The 18,794-nt window shown below is 47.1% G+C and overlaps 1 protein-coding gene across 1 annotated transcript in view; it reads left to right on the top strand.

Annotated features, from left to right (window-relative positions):
• MEI1 (meiotic double-stranded break formation protein 1) overlaps positions 1 to 18,794 on the top strand; it is a 90,957-nt gene that overhangs the window by 69,428 nt on the left and 2,735 nt on the right. The window contains exons 22-30 of the mRNA XM_003932820.4: positions 671 to 775; positions 3,202 to 3,312; positions 3,574 to 3,734; positions 6,562 to 6,643; positions 6,834 to 7,009; positions 16,149 to 16,230; positions 16,681 to 16,787; positions 17,689 to 17,820; positions 18,023 to 18,135. Of these exons, the coding sequence (XP_003932869.2) occupies positions 671 to 775; positions 3,202 to 3,312; positions 3,574 to 3,734; positions 6,562 to 6,643; positions 6,834 to 7,009; positions 16,149 to 16,230; positions 16,681 to 16,787; positions 17,689 to 17,820; positions 18,023 to 18,135 (1,069 nt within the window). The remainder of the gene's footprint in view (positions 1 to 670; positions 776 to 3,201; positions 3,313 to 3,573; positions 3,735 to 6,561; positions 6,644 to 6,833; positions 7,010 to 16,148; positions 16,231 to 16,680; positions 16,788 to 17,688; positions 17,821 to 18,022; positions 18,136 to 18,794) is intronic.

The raw sequence follows: 18,794 nt of genomic DNA, 5'->3' as shown, positions 1-18,794 counted from the left end.
GATTTGTAGGCATGTGCCACCACACCTGGCTAATATTTCTGTATTTTCAGGAGAGACAGGGTTTTACCATGTTGCCCAGGGTGGACTCGAACTCCTGAGTTCAAGAGATCTGCCTGCTTCAGGGTCCCAAAGTGCTTGGATTACAGGGGTGAGCCACTGTGCCCAGGCCTGTTTTTTTCTATTTTTAGAGAAGCTGAATTTTAAAATTAAATTTCTAAGCAAAGCGAGAGGCAGTTTGTGGCTACCTGACAGAGGACTGAGGGTTTGGAAGTAGGTGTCAAGAGCAGATGAGTTATTTCTTTTCAGGGAAGGACAAGCCATTCTTAACTGATAATACTCATTAAGAACCATAAGATTTAGTGGAAATAAAGTAGGAAGTCCATGGGCATTGGATTCAGATTTGGGTCTTAGTGCGTTTGGGCCATAGACTGGGTAACTTATAAACAACAGAAATTTATTTCTCACAGTTCTTGGGCCTAGGAAATCCAAAATCAAGTTGCTGGAAGATTCAGTGTCTGGTGAAAGCCCACTTTGTGGTTCATAAATGGCTGTCTTATTTTTCCTTTCTTTCTTTCTTTTTCTTTTCTTTTCATTAAAGCAGGGCAGGGTGTCTGACCTTTAGGTGATCTGAGCATCAGACTTCCTGCCCACCCCTCCTTGTTCTTCACAGCCTTGGGGAACCTACCATTGCTGCTGAGCCTCCTCTCCTTGATGCAGCTCAGGAATGTGTCAGAGGAAGAACTGGACAGCATGGCCATGAAGCTCCTTCACCAAGGTGCCCCGCCTGCTTGAGACAGCACCCATGGGCCCAGGGCTGGGTGTGCAGTGGGTGCTCACGCAGTTGGCTGGTGTTCTTCTTTCTTCTACCCTTTCATCCCTATGGAAAAAGCTAGTAGGTCATTCTGTCCCTAGGGGTTTCTTGCTAAAGGACCTGTCAGGACCTTCTCTGCTTGTTCTCTGGGAATGTTTAGGAGACACCCCACCCCTGCAAAAAATCAGCATATGAGGCCGGGAATGGTGGCTCATTCCTGTAATCCCTGCACTTTCGGAGTTTGAGGCAGGAGGATTGTTTGACGCCAGGAGTTCAAGACCAGCCTGAGCAACATAGCAAGACCCTGCCTCTACAAATGGCCAGGCATGGTGGCTCATGCATATAATCCTAGCACTCTGGGAGGCTGAGGCAACGCATCGTTTGAGCTCAGGAATTCAAGACCAGCCTGGGCAACATGGTGAAACCGTGTCTTTACAAAAAAATACAAAAACATTAGCTGTGTATGGTGATGCAGACCTATAGTCCCAGCTACTTGGAGGGGCCTAGGTGGGAGGATTGCTTGAACTCAAGATGTTGAGGGTGCAGTGAGCTATGATCTCACCACTGCACCTAGCCTGGGCAATGGAGTGAGACCTCATCTCTAAAACAAACAAATCAATGTTTAACAGGCATAAGCTCTAGAGTCAGGAAGTCCTGGGTTTGAATCTCAGCTTAGTCACTAGCAATCATCTAGTCTCTGTGAGCCTTAGGTTCCTCATAGGTAAAGTAGCAGTACTTCCCTGACCTAAGGTTGAGATAAGGAATACTTACCTAGTTAGATAAAGAATGTTACACAGTGCTTGATACACATTAAGCCTTCAACAGTTGCTATCCATGCAGATTTTTTTTTTTTTTCCTGGTACAAGGTCAGCTCTCCACCTCATCCTACAATTGACTCATATCTGTGATCCAGTTCACAGTTTTCCAGGCTTCTTTCGGAACCACACCTCAGACCTCCTTGGTTTCTCAACTCATGATGCTATCATCACTTCATAGGCAGCATCTACAGGAAGATTTGCTGAGGGAAGGTTGAAATTAATAGGAAAAATGATGTGTCTTCAGTGTCTGTAGACCCCCAGGGCCTCTAGCCACAGGTGAAAGTAGGGCACCTTCCCTGCCTGAAGCCCAGTCCTCATGAAAAGATCAGTGTCAGATTCAAAAAAAGGCCACTGGGGACAGGTTGCAGATGGCTTCAGCCTGCTGCCAGTCATCACCAGCCTGTCTGTGAGATTAAGGATGACATTAAGCTAGGAGGGAGATCTGTGTGTGACAAAGTCAGCCTTCAAAAGAGCCTCTGACAGGGAGTAACAGGCTGAAACCCACACATGAAATGTAATAGGGCATTTACATATAATCCTTGAGCACTTCTATGTGATAGCACAGAGAGGAGAGGATTGTGGTTTGGGGTAGAGACCTGCTGGTTTGGGTGACCACAGGCCAATTAGAAGTCAGAGTGTGATAAGGCTGCCAAAAAGTGAATGGAGATGTAGGTAGGTTTCCTATTAGGATGGGGGTAGGGAGATGGGAAGTGGGAGTTCCCAGTAGTAAAGGGATATGTTCTATAGCTATCTACAGTGTAATGTAGTACTCATGAAGCCTGGGGGAATGCAGAAGTAGCATCTAATCTTGCCTTGAGAGGTTAAGGAAGGCTTCAAAGGGGAGACGAACTTTTCACTAAATCTTTTTTTTTTTTTTTTGAGACAGGAGTTCATTGTCACCTAGGCTGAAGTGTAGTAGCATGATAACTGCTCACTGAGGCCTCAACCCCTTGGGCTTGAATGATCCTTCCACCTCAGCCTCCCAAGTAGCTGGAACTACCAGTGTGTGCCACCATGCCCAGCTAATTTTTCGTATTTTTTGTGGAAAGATGGGGTCTCACCATGTTGCCCAGGTTGGTCTCAAACTCCTGGCCTCAAGCAATCTGCCTGCCTCAGCCTCCCAAAGTGTTGGGATTACAGGTATAAGCCACTGTGCAGTCCTGAGCTGAATCTTGATTGCTGACTAGGACTAGAGGCGTTAGCCAAATGAAGTGATGTGAGAGAGACGATGTGGCAAGTGCAGAGACGATGTGGCAAGTGCAGGGAACTGCATTTCATTCGACTGTTAAAGTTCCCTTGGGAAGGTGGTGAAGATGTTCAAAGAATGCCTTTGAACATCTCAACTGCTACAGTCTTTCTGGCTAATGTGCAGCTGTAGGCTGCTTGCCTGATGTTTGTCTAGATGGAGGGTGTGAACGTGCCTTAAGGTTTGTCACTGTTTCTTTCCATTGGTTGTAATGACAGGGACACTTAGTTTGTTCTTGCTTCCCAAGACTGACATCTGAAATAGCCAGTTGCAGGTCACCACCTGTGACAAGTACAACAGGCCACCTGGCGACTCATCTCTTGCAGTGAGCAAGCTGTGTGGGAAGTGCAGCCCCACTGACGTGGATATCCTGCAACCCTCCTTCAACTTCCTGTACTGGAGCCTTCATCAGACCACACCCAGCAGTCAAAAAAGAGGTGCAGGGGCCCGGGTTGGGACAGTGAAGAGTTCTGGGCAGTGTCTGTGACCCTCTCTACCACAACTTCTCCATCTTAAAAAAATAGGGTTGTATGTATCTGGTTCTAATAACCTGAGCTTCTGTTATGAAGCTGGGACCCTTAGAGTCTCAGGCTGATCGTTTGTTTGTGAAGCCCCCATCAGGTGCTAAGCACCATTGTGGCACTTAGCTGGAGCTCCTCTGTAACTCCTGTGGGCCCTGCCCTGCCCACCCCCTTCAGCTGCTGCAGTGCTCCTGAGCAGCACAGGCCTGATGCAGCTTCTGGAGAAGATGCTGGCACTCACCTTGACAGAAGCAGACTCTACCAGGACTGCGCTCCTCTGCTCTGCCTGGCTCCTCACCGACTCTTTATCTGCCCAGCAGCACAAGGACAGTTTGCAGGTTAGTTTCTAAGTCTTGTGGCTTTGAGGCATGGGGTGGCACTCAAAGGAGTGTTGAAGATCCTGAGTTCTGGTCCCAGTTCTGGGACTTATTAGCTGTGTGACCTTGGCAAGGTATTTACCCTTTCTGAGCTGTTTCCTTATGTACAAAATGGGGGAAACATCCCAGGGTTGTTATCAGGTTAGTTTATATTAATCCACTTAACACACAAGGTTTACTCACATTCCAGGCTCTATTTTTGGCACAGAGGAATAAAAAATGAATATAGCCTGTGTCCTACCCTTAGGAAACTTGTAGTCTTGAAAGATAAGATTGTACTCAGCAAAGATAATGGGGAAAGGCATTCCAGGTAGAGAGAACAATATGAGCAAAGGCATGAAGCTGCACAAATTCAGGACATGGTCTATATATTAGGGGAGTGGTGAGGTGCTTTGCGTGGCAAGAATGTGGGAAATGAATGGAGCAGGTCAGACCAGACAGGGAGGCAGAAGCCAGCCTGTGACCTTGAAGTGCAGCATGGCAAGCTTTGTAATGCTGCACATGGTAGCTGTCATTACTGTTCCAGAAGGTGATGCAGGGAAGAGAAGAGCAGTGGACACATCCACGGAGCACCTCCTTTCCCCTCAGCCCCTCCCTCTTGTAGGGCCTTGTCATCACAGTGCCCTGTGTGAGCTCCTCTGTGGGCTGCTTCTCATGGAAAACATCTGCTAGCCTCTGTGGTACCCTCACACTGTGCCCAGTACTGTGCCAATCTAGTGATAGGCACAGAGAAGTGACATTAGTTTTAAACTTTGACCTCCAGAGGGGCAACAAGCTGTGGAAAATCTATGCTCTGGCAGATCCTGCAGATTATTGCCTGTGGTTGGGTTGGTTTAGGACAGAAACCTTTCCTAATTTTCCATGTGAGGCTGCTCGGCCCATCCAGCTCTCTGCATCACCTGCTCAGGAGAAAACTGGCATTTTGTCCTTGTCTCTGGGCTGGCCCTCAGCTCACACCTAGGCAATTACCTGTTCCTAGCTACCTCCAGTGCCCTAACTCAGGCCTGATCATTTGTCCTCCCCACTAATGTGACCCAGTTATAATCTCCTGGCCACCCGCCTTTTCCCTCTGCATGTCCTATCATTGCAGCCACACTGTCCTCACATCCCTTCTGCCCAAGCTCCTTCAACAGCCTTTTGGTCCTCCTCTAGGCCTGGCCCTCTGCAGCCTTACTTTCTGCCATTCCGACCCACCTTCCCTGTCCTCTGGCTAGGCATTTGCACTTCTCCCAGTCAGCTGTGCTCCTTCACATCGCCATACCTTTTTTTGTCTGTTTTATTATTAATAGACTTCACTTTTAGGACAGTTTTATGGAAAAATGGTGCAGGTAGTACAGAGAGTTCCCGACACACACACACAGTTTCATGTTATTAACATCTTACCTTAGTATGGTATCTCCATGCTTTTTTACAAGTTGTTTCTTCTGCCTAGAACTTGCTGCTTTCAATGGGAGTTTCTAAGGAACTACTTTGTGCCAGACTGATAGAACCAAGCAGAATAGTAGTTCCTGCTCTCAGGCAGCCTATGTTCTGGCTGAGGAGAGCAGGTTCAATAGCTTTGAACCTGACACCCCAACTAGCCCCTCAATTTGGGCATTGCTTGACATTAAAGTCATGTTTACTGATGCTCAGTAAACTCAGTAAACAACTGATCCTCAGTTGTCCCTCACAATAGCTCTGGAGGGAGTGAAAGCAGGTGGGTGTTGTCTTAATTTCATAGATGAAGAAAGTAAGGCATGCTGAGAGAGGTGCAGTGACTTGCCCAAGGGCATACAGCTGACAGGTGGCAAAGCCAGGATTTTTATTTTTTTTATTTTTTTATTTTTTATTTTATTTTATTTTTTGAGACAGTTTCGCTCGTTACCCAGGCTGGAGTGCAATGGTGCAATCTCGGCTCACCGCAACCTCTGCCTCCCGGGTTCAGGCAATTCTCCTGCCTCAGCCTCCTGAGTAGCTGGGATTACAGGCACGCACCACCATGCCCAGCTAACTTTTTGTGTTTTTAGTAGAGATGGGGTTTCACCATGTTGACCAGAATGGTCTCGATCTCTTGACCTCGTGATCCACCCGCCTCCGCCTCCCAAAGTGCTGGGATTACAGGCGTGAGCCACCGCGCCCGGCCTGATTTTTATTTTTTTATCATTTTTTTAAAGAGATGGAGTCTGTTGCCCAGGCTGGAGTGCAGTGGCGCTATCCCAGCTCACTGCAGCCTTGGCCTCCTGGCTCAAGTGATTCTTTCACCTCAGCCTCCTGAGTAGCGGGGACTACAGGTGCATACTACCATGCCCAGCTAATGTTTCTTGTATTTTCTTGTAGAGATGGGGCTTCACTATGTTGTCTAGCCTGGTCTTGAACTCCTGGGCTCAAGCAATCCTCCCACCTCAGCCACCCAAAGTGCTGGGATTACAGGTGTAAGCTGCTGTACCTGACCTGAGAGCCAGGATTTTGATTTGATCTGCCTGACTCCGGATCTTCTGAGTTAGGGGTATATGGGGCAGAGCCAGAGACTGAACCACAGATGAGGCCAGCGAAGGCTGTCTGGTAGAGGAGGCCAATGAGGATGGGAGAGATTCGGGAGAAAAACAGTTCTCCAGGTACAGACTTGATTCTCCTCTTCATGCTCCTGAAGCTAGGACTGGTGCAGCTTGGAAGACTCTGTGGCCTCCTCTGTCCCCTTTTGATGCAGTGGATATATCAGGGGAGGTGGTAGAAGAGATATTCAGGCAGGTTATTTTCTGTTCAATCTTCCAGAACGTTGGGGTTAGACTTTTACCCTCTGCCCTGCCAGGTTCACCAGACACTCTCTGTGGAAATGGACCAAGTATTGAAGGCTCTCAGCTTTCCAAAGAAAAATGCCACACTGCTCTCAGGTATGGGTCCACAAGTCTCCAGTAGGAGAAGAAAAGCTTTTCGCCTAGGTTTTCAGATAGGACCAGCATACAGACCAGCCTGTGGTCACTCCATAATTGTCTCATCTTAATTGTCTTCCATCCTGTGACAGAGCTGGGTGGGAGGTGGGAAGGAGACAGGAACTGAGTGTAAGGGGTCTTCTGCTTCCAGCTGCCATCTTATGCTTCCTGCGGACAGCCCTGCGACAAAGCTTTTCCTCTGCCCTCGTGGCCCTGGTGCCCTCAGGGGCCCCGCCACTGCCAGCCACCGAGGACACTGTCTTAGCTCCACTGCGAACATCACAAGTGCGGTCATTGGTCATTGGGCTGCAGAACCTCCTGGTGCAGGTAAGGCCCTTGCTGAGTGGACCCAGGCAGTGGGGCTTGCTTCTGCCAGGACAATGGCAGGAAGGGGCAGCTGCCTGTCAAGGGCCTGATATTCCTACCAGGGCTTGGAGGGTGGATTGAGTGAGACTTAAAAATATATATTATTATTTTAAAAATTTTTTAAATACAGACGGGGTCTTGCTATATTGCCAGGCTGGTCTCAAACTTCTGGCCTCATGTGATCCTCGTACCTCAGCCTCCAAAAGTGCTAGGATTACAGGCATAAACCACCATGCCCTGCCTGGGTAACACTTTTAAAGCTACAGTGACAGAAACAAAACTCAAACTGGTTTATAACTGAGAAGTCCTGGGGTCAATACTGGCTTTAGGCACAGCAGGATCCCAGAAGCTCAGACAAGGTTATCAGACTCCATCTCTTGGCTCTGCATTCCTCACTGTCGGCTTTATTCTTATGAGACAGTAGGATGACCAGCAGTAGTTTCTAGCTTATATCCTCTGGGAAAAAGATTCTCTTTCCCTATAGTTCCCAGAATTGAGTCTCATTAGGCTGGCTTGGGTAAAATGTCTCATGGCTGGGGCACAGGATGCCCTGAGTAGCCTGGTTTGGGTCAGTGCCCTCTCCTGGAGGCCAGGGTATATGATCAGCTCTCCATAGCCCAGGTGGGCTAGAGAAAGGGATGGTTCCCCACGAGAAACTGCCACAAGGAGGGGATCCAGGGCAAGCAAAAGCATGTCCGCCTCCAAGTGGGTTGTGTTTTATGGCTTAGGGGACACTTGCAGATCAGTGTTTGCCTTACCCATCACATCCTGAGTCCCTGACCCAATGTCATGGCCTGTGAAGGGTACTGGGAGTCCCAAGTAAATATCCCAGGAGTGGGCCCTATGCTAAGTCAGTGGTTGCTGAGTCTTGTCTTGTGGCACATCCATGCACAAGGCTCTTCCTCTTTTTTTTTTTTGGCTGGAGTGCAATGGCACAATCTCGGCTGACTGCAAACTCCGCCTCTCGGGTTCAAGCGATTCTCCCACCTCAGCCTCCTGAATAATTGGGACTACAGGCGTGTGCCACCCCGCCCAGCTAATTTTTGTATTTTTAGTAGAGACGGTTTCACCACGTTGTCCAGGCTGGTCTCAAACTCCTGACCTTGTGATCCATTCGCCTCAGCTTCCCAAAGTGCTGGGATTACAGGTATGAGCCACCACACCTGGCCGGCTCTGTGTTCTTGAGGATCAGACATCTATCCTATTATGGCACTTAGCTCTTTCTACTTCAAGTTTCCATTTTCATATCATTCTTCCCTCAACCAGGCTGTGATATACTCAAAGGCAGGGACTGAGTCTGGTTAATCTTTGTGTCTCCTTCCCCTTCTGGGTTTAGAGCTAATTCACAATTCAGGAATCAGATGAGAACCAAAACATCAGCTTTATTGCTGGTAAACATCATACTAGAATATTGGCTGGGACTCTGGGTCAGAATAGCCTTTTCTTATTTCTGCAATTTTTCAAACATATGGCAATGAGAGAATTTTGTGTGTTTGTTTTGAGACAGAGTCTTGCTCTGTCACCAGGCTGGAGTGCAATGGTGCAATCTTGGCTCACTGCAACCTCCGCCTCCTGGGTTCAAGCGATTCTTCCACTTCAGCCTCCCAAGGAGCTGGGACCACAGGTGCGTGCCACCACGCCCAGCTAATTTTTGTATTTTTAGTAGAGATAGGGTTTCACCATGGCCAGGATGGTCTCGATCTCCTAACCTTGTGATCTGCCCACCTTGGCCTCCCAAAGTGCTGGGATTACAAGTGTGAGCCACGCACCTGGCCTGAGCCACCGCACCCGGCTCAGAGAATTTTACAGTGAACACTCATACACCTACCACCTACATTATATGAATAACATTTTATTATACTTGCTTAATCCTACCTGTCTAAAATGAGCTTTCTAAACCACTGTCTTTCTCCTTGCCAGACCAGGGGTCCACAGGTGGGAACTGTGTTTGCATTATGGACACTGAGCCAGCTGGCCAGGATCTTAAGAATTTAAGTTGATGGGAACATAACCTTTAATACCTTAATCCTGCCCTGATGGCATGGTAAATCTTAAGTTAGTGTCTTGCCTGTCAGACGAAACCTGCTTTGGGTGAGAAGAGTGAGTTAGGGAAATGCTTTCCCCCTAATGTTTCTAAAAGGGCTGATGTTCCTGTTTTAACATTCAGAACAGGAGGTGTAAGGGGAATGATTTCCCAGTACCTAGCACAGAGCTTGGCACAAAATTGGCATTTGGGAATGTTTGTTGAATGGATGGAAACCACGGAAATTAATATGACATGATCCCAGCCATGTAGGCAGATTATAGGAAACACAAATAATTACATGTAATGCCAAAATCACCTTTTAGCAGTTGAGCATGCTTAACACAAAAGTCCAAAATCCAAAATGCCCAGTGAGCATCTGCTTTGAGCATCATGTTGGTGCTCAAAAGTTTTAGATTTTGGAGTATTTTGTATTTCGGATATTTGGATTACAGATAGTCAACCTGTATTTGTTTGTTTGTTTGTTTGTTTGTTTTTGAGATGGAGTCTCCCTCTGTTGCCCAAGCTGGAGCACAGTGGTGTGATCCCAACTCACTGCAACCTCCACCTCCCAAGTTCAAGTGATTCTCCTGCCTCAGCCTCCCAAGTAGGACTACAGGTACGCACCACAATGCCTGGCTAATTTTGTATTTTTAGTAGACGTGGGTTTTACCACATTGGCCAGGCTGGTCTTGAATTTGACTTCAAGTGATTCACCCCTTTGGCCTCCCAAAATGGTGGGATTACAGGAGTGCTCAGTCTCAACCTGTATTTGAATCAAGGAAGGCTGCACAGGAGAGGCAGCATTTGAACCGGACCTTGAGTGATAAAAAAGCCTTCTTCAAACCAATAGCCTAAACACTAGGGGGAGGTGCCAGTGAGTTTTTGTTTGTTTGTTTGAGACAGAGTCTTGCTCTGTCACCCAGGCTGGAGGGCAAAGGTTCGATCCCAGCTCACTGCAACCTCCGCCTCCTGGGTTTTAGTGATTCTCCTGCCTCAGCTTCCTGATTAGCTAGGATTACAAGCGCATGCCACCAGGCCCAACTTTTTTTAGTATTTTTAATAGAGATGGGGTTTCACCATGTTGGCCAGATTGGTCTCAAACTCCTGACCTCAGGTGATCCACCCGCCTTGGCCTCCCAAAGTGCTGGGACTACAAGTGTGAACCACCATGCCCAGCTCCCAGTGAGGTATTATATAGCACTTTCCCCATTCACCCCTCATGCCCAAGAGCCTAGGTGTCTCCCTGGCCTGTGATACTCAACTCTGCCTCTGGCAACTGTTTATTTTTGTTTCTGAGACAGGGTATTGCTCTGTCACCCAAGCTAGAGTGCAGTGGCATGATCATGGCTCACTGCCACCTTAACCCGCTAGGCTTAAGTGATCCTGCCACCTCAGCCTCCTGAATAGCCAGGACTACAGGTATATACCACCATACCCAGCTAATTTTAAAATACTTTTGTATTTGTAGCGAGGCCAGGTACAGTGGCTCATGCCAGTAATCTCAGCACTTTGGGAGGCCGAAGTGGGTGGATCACTTGAGGTCAAGAATTCGAGACCAGCCTGGCCAATATGGTGAAACCCTGTCTCTATTAAAAATAACAAAAAATTAGCCAGGTGTGATGGCATGTGCCTGTAATCTCAGCTACTTGGGAGGCTGAGGCAGGAGAATCACTCGAACCCGGGAGGTGGAGGTTGCAGAGAGCCAAGATCGTGCCACCACACTCCAGCCTGGGTGACAAAGCAAGACTCTGTCTCAAAAAATACATTAAAAATAACATAAAATAGCCGGGCGCGGTGACTCAAGCCTGTAATCCCAGCACTTTGGGAGGCTGAGGCGGGTGGATCACGAGGTCAAGAGATCGAGACCATCCTGGTCAACATGGTGAAATCCCCATCTCTACTAAAAATACAAAAAATTAGCTGGGCATGGTGGCTCGTGCCTGTAATCCCAGCTACTCAGGAGGCTGAGGCAGGAGAATTGCCTGAACCCAGGAGGCGGAGGTTGCGGTGAGCCGAGATCGTGCCATTGCACTCCAGCCTGGGTAACAAGAGCGAAACTCCATCTCAAAAAAGAAAACAAAAACAAAAACAAAATAAAATACGTTTGTAGAGATGATATCTCACTATGTTGCTCAGGCTGGTCTTGACCTCCTGGGCTCAAGCAATCCTCTGGCATTGGCCTCCCAAAGTGCTAGGATTATAGGTGTGAGTCACTGCACCTGGCCTTGTTTTAATTGTAATTAACTATATATAACATAAAATTTAGTATTTTAATCATTTTAAGTATATAGGTCAGTAGCATTAAGTATGTTCACGTTGTTGTGCAACCTTCACCATCATCCATCTCTAGATGGATCTTTTTCATCTTCCCACACTGAAACTCTGTACTCATTAAACAACTCCCAAGTCCCCCTCCCCCAGCCCCCTGGCATCCACCATTCTATTTGCTATCTCTATGGATTTGACTACTCTAGGGACCTCATATAAGTGGAATCATGTATTTGTGTCTCTGAAGGTTTTTGACTGCCTGTCCTCAACAGTCCCTGAGAAGGGGAACCCAACCTGAGCAGCTCATGACTCCCTGTAGAAGCTGCTGAGACTACCCTAATTATAGGAGGGTATTGCTGAGGAGCCTGTCTTAGCCTCACAATCACTGCCCCTATAATTGCCTAGTGAACAGGACCAAGTAGTCTTTTCCTCTTTTCTCTCACTGCCATACTCCCTAGAAACTTCCCAGCCTTCTGTGTTCAGCCACAATGCCCCCTCTGTCACTGGCCAGGACCTCATGGCTAGAGCTAAGCCTCCTTCACTCCCTTCTACCAGTTTGTTGTTTAAAACTAGTGGGTGTGTGTGTATGTTTGGTTTTTGTTTTTTTGAGAGATTCTCATTCTGTTGCCCAGACTGGATTGCAGTGGCATGATCTTAGCTTATGCAGCTTACTGCAACCTCTGGCTCCCAATTTCAAGCAATTGTCGTCCTTCAGCCTCTCCAGTAGCTGAGATTACAGGCACTTGCCATCATGCCTGGCTAATTTTTGTATTTTTAGTAGAGACAGGGTTTTACCATGTTGGCCAGGCTGGTCTCAAACTCCTGGCCTCAAGTGATTCACCTGCCTTGGCCTCCCAAAGTTCTGAGATTATAGGTCTGAGCCATAGTGCCTGGTCTTAAAACTAGCTTTTTATTCATTTGTTCAATCATTCATACATTCAGCAAATATTTCTTCTACAGTAATCCATAGAGGAAATCCCTCTCCCTTGAGCTCCCAGAATGGCTGATTCAGTTCTGTATTGAGTATCATATTAATCATATTTTATTATATGATCAGTGGTTTACATTGTCTTCTTCCACAAAAACTGAAAACTTCTTTTAGGCAAATGTCCCCCGTGTGGGAAGTGAGAGGCTTCACAGAGAAGATGACATTTAAACTCAGCCTTGAAAGGTGTCTCAGCAGAGGTATAGAGGGAAGGGCATCCCAGCAGGACAACAGCATGTACAAAATCACAGTCTGAAAGTGCACGCTGGGGTGTGGAGTGTAATGAGGTAGAAAACGAGACTAAAAAGCTGGGCAGAGCCAAATTTAGCCATACCTCATACACTAGGCTAAGAATTGCTGTGGGAACTGTGGAAGGACAGCTGTCAGACTGTGTGAAAGTTCTCTCTCAGGCTGAGTGCTATGGCTCATGCTTATAATCCTAGCACTCTGGGAGGACAAGGTGGGTGAATTGCTTAAGTCTAGGAATTCCAGACCAGCCTGGGCAACACAGCACAACCCCACCTCTATAAAAAATACAAAAAATTAGTTGGGTATGGTGGCACATGCCTGTAGGCCCATCTACTCAGGAGGCTGAGGTGGGAGGATCACCTGAGCCCAGGAGGTTGAGGTCAACATGAGCTATTATCACACCACTGAGCTCCAGCCTGGGTGACAGAGGGAGACCTGAATCTCAAAAGAAAAAAAAAAGAAAAAGTTCCCTCTGAGCCACAGTGGGGAAGGATGGGGGCAAGGAGAGCACCTGGAGGTAAGGCAACTGGTGAACAAGAGGCTGTACATGCAAATGACTGCTAGGCTACCTTCATACCCATTAGGGTGGCTAAAATAAGAATACAGATAGTACCAAGTGTTGGCAGGAAGGTGGAGAATGTCCACACAAAACCTTGTATCTGAATATTCATAGCAGCACTGTTCATAATAATGAAAAAGTATAAACAGCCCAATGTCAATCAACTGATGAACAGATAAATTGTATATCCATACAATGAAATACTATTTGATCATATAAAGGAATGAAGTACTGACACATGCTACAACATGGATGAACCTTGAGCACATTAAGTTAAAGAAATCAGACATAAAGGCCGGGCGCGGTGGCTCAAGCCTGTAATCCCAGCACTTGGGGAGGCCGAGGTGGGTGGATCATGAGGTCAAGAGATCGAGACCATCCTGGTCAACATGGTGAAACCCCGTCTCTACTAAAAATACAAAAAATTAGCTGGGCATGGTGGCGTGTGTGTGTAATCCCAGCTACTCAGGAGGCTGAGGCAGGAGAATTGCCTGAACCCAGGAGGCAGAAGTTTCAGTGAGCCGAGATTGCGCCATTGCACTCTAGCCTGGGTAACAAGAGCAAAACTCCATCTCAAAAAAAAAAAAAAAAAAAAGTCAGACATAAAAGAGCACATGATTCTGCTTATGAGAAATGTCTGGAAAAGGCACATGTATAGAGACAGAAAGTGGATTAGTGGTTGCCTAGGACTAAGTAGAGGGATAGGGAAACAAAGAGTGACTGTTGAGTATGAGGTTTCTTTTTAGGGGTGATGAAAATATTCTGGAATTATATTGCTGTGCAACTCTGTGGATATAATAAAAACTACTGAATTATATCTTTTAAAGGATGAATATTATGGTTCCTGAATTATATCTCAATAAAACTATCCTTTAAAAAACTGGTGTCCAGGGAGAAAAATGACAATGAAGACTAAGATAGGGCTCTGGGTGCTGGTCCTCCTTGATACCTCTAGGCCAAAGCAACCTGGCAGCACCAGCACTACAAACTCAGTGCTGGTCAGCTATGCAGACTCTTCAGCAGTCAGGTAGCCCAGTGTAATGCAGTTGAAGGTACAGTATCTAGAGTCACGGGGATCTGTGTCAAAGCCCCTGCCCAGCCTCTGACTCTGAAGATGTTTAGCAAGTCACTTACTAATCTACATGTTCTCCATCTGCAAGATAAAAGGGGTGTTTTGACATTAAACAATATGAGCCCATGAGAACAGCCTCTATTCCCTCAGGAATGGAACACAGTGGAGGAAAATGTTAGTTGAAATAAGACTAGAGAGTGTCCAGGGTCCACCATGCTTGGTCACATGGGGTGAAGGGGCAGGTCAGTGGCAGCAGAGGGCTCTGAAGAAGGACTGTGGGCACTGGAGTGATAAGGGTGATATGGGGGTGAGGAGGAGCCAGGGGCCAACTTCCCATCTCCTTAGTTCTGAGGTCACAGGACTGGAATATATCTCTGAATGTCTCTGGAGTAATGGCACATCAAGTCCTTCTCACACTTCAAATTCGTTTTTTTATTGTGACATCAGAAAAAGAAAACTCTACTCTTCTAAAGGGCCTGTGTGATTAGACTGGGCTCATGCAATCTCCCTTTTTCCATTAACATAATCATAGGAATAACATCTGGATGCAAAAGTCATGGGCCAACTTAAATTTCTGCCTACCACATATGATAAGTGTATATTTAACTTTGTAAGAAATCATCAAATTGTTTCCCAAAGTGGCGGCACCATATTAGCTTCCCACCAGCAATGTATGAGTGCCAGCTGTTCCACATTCTTCTCAACACTTGCTATTGTCAGACTTTTTAATTTTAGTTACTGGTAGATGTACAGGGGTACTTCACAGTAATTTTAATTTTCATTTCCCTAATGACTAATGATAAATATTTTCATGTGCTTATTACAGCATACAATTTTGAAGAAAGGTCCTGTTGCTTAAAAAAAAAAAAAAAAAAAAAAGTTAGGCTGGGTGTGGTGACTCACACCTGTAATCTAAGCACTTTGGAGGCTGAGGTCGGGAGTTCAAGACCAGCCTGACCAACATGGTGAAACCCTGTCCTGGGGGGGAAAAAAAAAAAAGGTTGAAACCCACTGGCTTAAATAAACTGTGAGGCTCTTCCAAGGTCTGTTTTCTGGGAATCTTTTTTTTTTTTTTTTTTTTTTTGAGACGGAGTTTCGCTCTTGTTACCCAGGCTGGAGTGCAATGGCGCGATCTCGGCTCACCGCAACCTCCGCCTCCTGGGTTCAGGCAATTCTCCTGCCTCAGCCTCCTGAGTAGCTGGGATTACAGGCACGTGCCACCATGCCCAGCTGATTTTTTGTATTTTTAGTAGAGACGGGGTTTCACCATGTTGACCAGGATGGTCTCGATCTCTTGACCTTGTGATCCACCCGCCTCGTCCTTCCAAAGTGCTGGGATTACAGGCTTGAGCCACCGCGCCTGGCTCTGGGAATCTTTTAGTGTGGCCCAGGGTCCATCTTCCTTTCTGAAACAACACACTCTTTTTTGTTTTTTTGAGACAGAGTTTTGCTCTGTCACCCAGGCTGGTGTACAGTGGTGCAATCTCAGCTCACTGCAACTTCTGCCTCCTGGGTTCAAGCAATTCTCCTGCCTCAGCCTCCCAAGTAGCTAGGACTACAGGTGTGCACCACCATACCCAGATAATTTTTGTATTTTTAGTAGAGTTGGGGGTTTCACCATACTGGGCAGGTTGGTCTCAAACTCCGGACCTCAGCTGATCCAGCTGCCTCGGCCTCCCAAAGTGCTGGGAGTATAGGCATGAGCCACCATGCCCAGCCCAAAGCACTCTCTTGAATGTAGATAAATCACGCAATATAAGCACTGTGCTCTGTATGAGGGTGAGAGATGAAGCCACATGCATTTGTTGATTATCTACAGAGGTATAATCCCAAATATGAAATTCTGAAATCCAAGTATCTCTGAAAACCAAATGTTTTTTCTTGGTTGGCACAAAAATCGAATGGTAGCAAAACCTGACCTGAACTCATTTTTTCCTACAGAAGGACCCTCTATTGTCCCAGGCCTGTGTTGGCTGCCTGGAGGCCTTGCTTGACTACCTGGATGCCCGGAGCCCAGATATCGGTAGAAACTCTCCACATTCTATGTTCCCATGAAAAAGATTGGAGGGGCCAGCCCCTTCCACCCCCCTGCTCCAGCCTTCCATCCCATTGTGTGATTCATACTTGTTTTGTTTAATTATTTTAGCAGCATTGCAAGGGCAGTCATGCCCATTATACAGATGAGGTCACTAAGGTTAAGAAACGTCAAATGATGAGCCCAACCAAGGTCCCAATGCCCTTAAGTGGCAGAGCCCTTCTTACTGCCTGCCTTCCACAATTGCAGCATATATAGTTTCACCGAGCCAGTCAGCATAGGTGGATTAGAAGCCCAGGGAAGAAAGAACCCTCCTTGGGTCAGCTTGTCTGGTACCCTGCATCTAACTGGGTAGCTCCTTTTTAAGCCAACAGAAGGTCTTTGTCAATGTCCCAAGGTAAGGCCTTGGAAGCATTAACAACCCCACATTTCTTGAAGCTCTCCATGTGGCCTCCCAGCCTTGGAATCGGTTTTTGCTGTTTACCCTCTTGGATGCTGGAGAGAATTCCTTCCTCAGACCTGAGATCTTGAAGCTCATGACCCTGGTAAGTGCAGAAAGGATATCTTGTGGTCTGAGGAGTATCATGAGCTGGGTGGTGCCGAAGAGGCCAGGGACACCTTAGTTTAGGTAACTCTAATTCTTAAAGAAGGTGGAGGCTGGGCAGGCCTTCACCCTACAAGAGGCCTGCTCAGAGAATTCCTCTGAATGCCCATATCTCCTCACTCCAGGGGACCCTGGGACCCTTTTTCCTATTTCTCTCATGACATGTTGACCAGGACCTGTCTACCACATGCCAGGTCTGCTAGGTACTAAGGATGTCAATGAACCAGATGCTCTGTCTTTAGGGTCCCTTGGTCTAAAGAAGGGGATATACAAGTAAACTAATAATATAACTATGTAATAGAAGTGGTAGAGTAGAGGAGACGCTAACTGTAGGGGACACAGTAACCCACCCTTGAATAAATAACAAAGCATTGAACCTATGAATGACAGCAAAGTGGACCAACAAATACATCAGTAGTTGGTAGAGGAACAAAGAGGAAAGAGTAATTGCTTCTTAGCAGTGAAGGTAACATTTTAGCTGTGGCTTGAGAGATTCATAAGCAGAGAGGAAAGGTATTCCAGGTAGTGAAGTAAGAGCAACAGGTACAAGAACACATGGTGCTATGTCAGGGGAGCCACATGTAGTTCATTTTGGCTATGAGTGTTCAGTGCAAGGATGGGGTGGAGGGAGCCAAGGGCCAGCTCTCTTAGGATCTCAGTTTGCCTTACTTACCCCTCTTCCCCATGATACAGCCCTACTCCTGCCTACTAACTCTGAGCTCCTTGAAGGCAAGGAGGTTCTGTGGGCTTCAGGAGAGTGTCCCCTAAAGTTGAGGCACGGCAGATGTTTATGATGGAGATGCCAAATCACCACGTGTTTGGGGTTTCTCTTCCTGGGCCAGTTTGTGCGGTATCAGAGTGGCAGTGTCCTCTGTCATGAAGAGGTGGATGATGTTCTGCAAAGTGTGGCTTCAGCGGACCTGTCTACCCTCTCAAACACCATACTCCAGGCCCTGCATGGCTTCTTCCAGCAGGTGGGTGGGAAGGGGAGGCCATGCATCCACTGTATGGTTAGACCCTCAAGACCATCTTATCCTGGAGGATGGGAGCTCTGGCCACAGCAGCCTAGGAACGCCTAGTAACAGGAGACTGGAAGTACAGAGGATGGAGGCAGTTTGGGCCTGTGTGGAGTAGGCACTGAGGAGGCCTGTCTTCCCTGCCCTCTTATCCCTGCAGCTACAGAGTATGGGCCTCCTGGCTGACCAGAGAATGGTCCAGACCCTGCAGGCCTCCTTGGAGGGCCTTCTCCCTAGCACCACCTCGGGCCAGCCACCCCTGCAGGACATGCTGTATCCTTTCTTGCATCTGGAAGCCTTAGCCTGGGCAAGCTCTCCCAGGCCATAGGAAGCTGTAGCATGATGCTTCAGGAAAGAGAGGTGCACTACAGTCCTGTCTTCTAAAGTAAGCAGGGCTCAGTGAGGTTAACAGCATTGACAACAATGCCATATTATAAGTTCCTACAGAGACCAGGCATATTACATGCATTATATTTAATCCTCACATCAGCTAGGGGTGTTAAGGTAGTTGCAGTACAGGTTGAGCATCCCTAATATAAAAATTAGAAATCCTCGGTGCCAAGTTCTGGGGGAAAAAAAAAAATTAGAAATCCAAGGCTGGGTGCAGTGGCTCACGCCTGTAATCCCAGCACTTTGTGGGGCTGAGGCAGGCAGATCACAAGGTCTGTAGTTCAAGACCAGCCTGGCCAATATGGTGAAACCCTGTCTCTACTAAAAAGATAAAAATTAGCCAGGCATGGTGGCACACGCCTGTAGTCCCAGCTGCTCAGGAGGCTGAGGCAGAAGAATTGCTTGAACCTGGGAGGCAGAGGTTGCCATGAGCTGAGATCACACCACTACACTCCAGCCTGGGCAACATGGTAAGACTCTGTCACAAAAAAAAAAAAAAAAAAAAAAAAAAAAGAAATCTGAAACGTTCCAAAATCTGAAAC

Source organism: Saimiri boliviensis, chromosome 21 (genome assembly GCF_048565385.1).
Source record: "Saimiri boliviensis isolate mSaiBol1 chromosome 21, mSaiBol1.pri, whole genome shotgun sequence".
Lineage (NCBI taxonomy): Eukaryota > Metazoa > Chordata > Mammalia > Primates > Cebidae > Saimiri > Saimiri boliviensis.
Note: the sequence above shows the minus strand (reverse complement) of the source record. Positions and strands in the feature narration are given on the sequence as shown.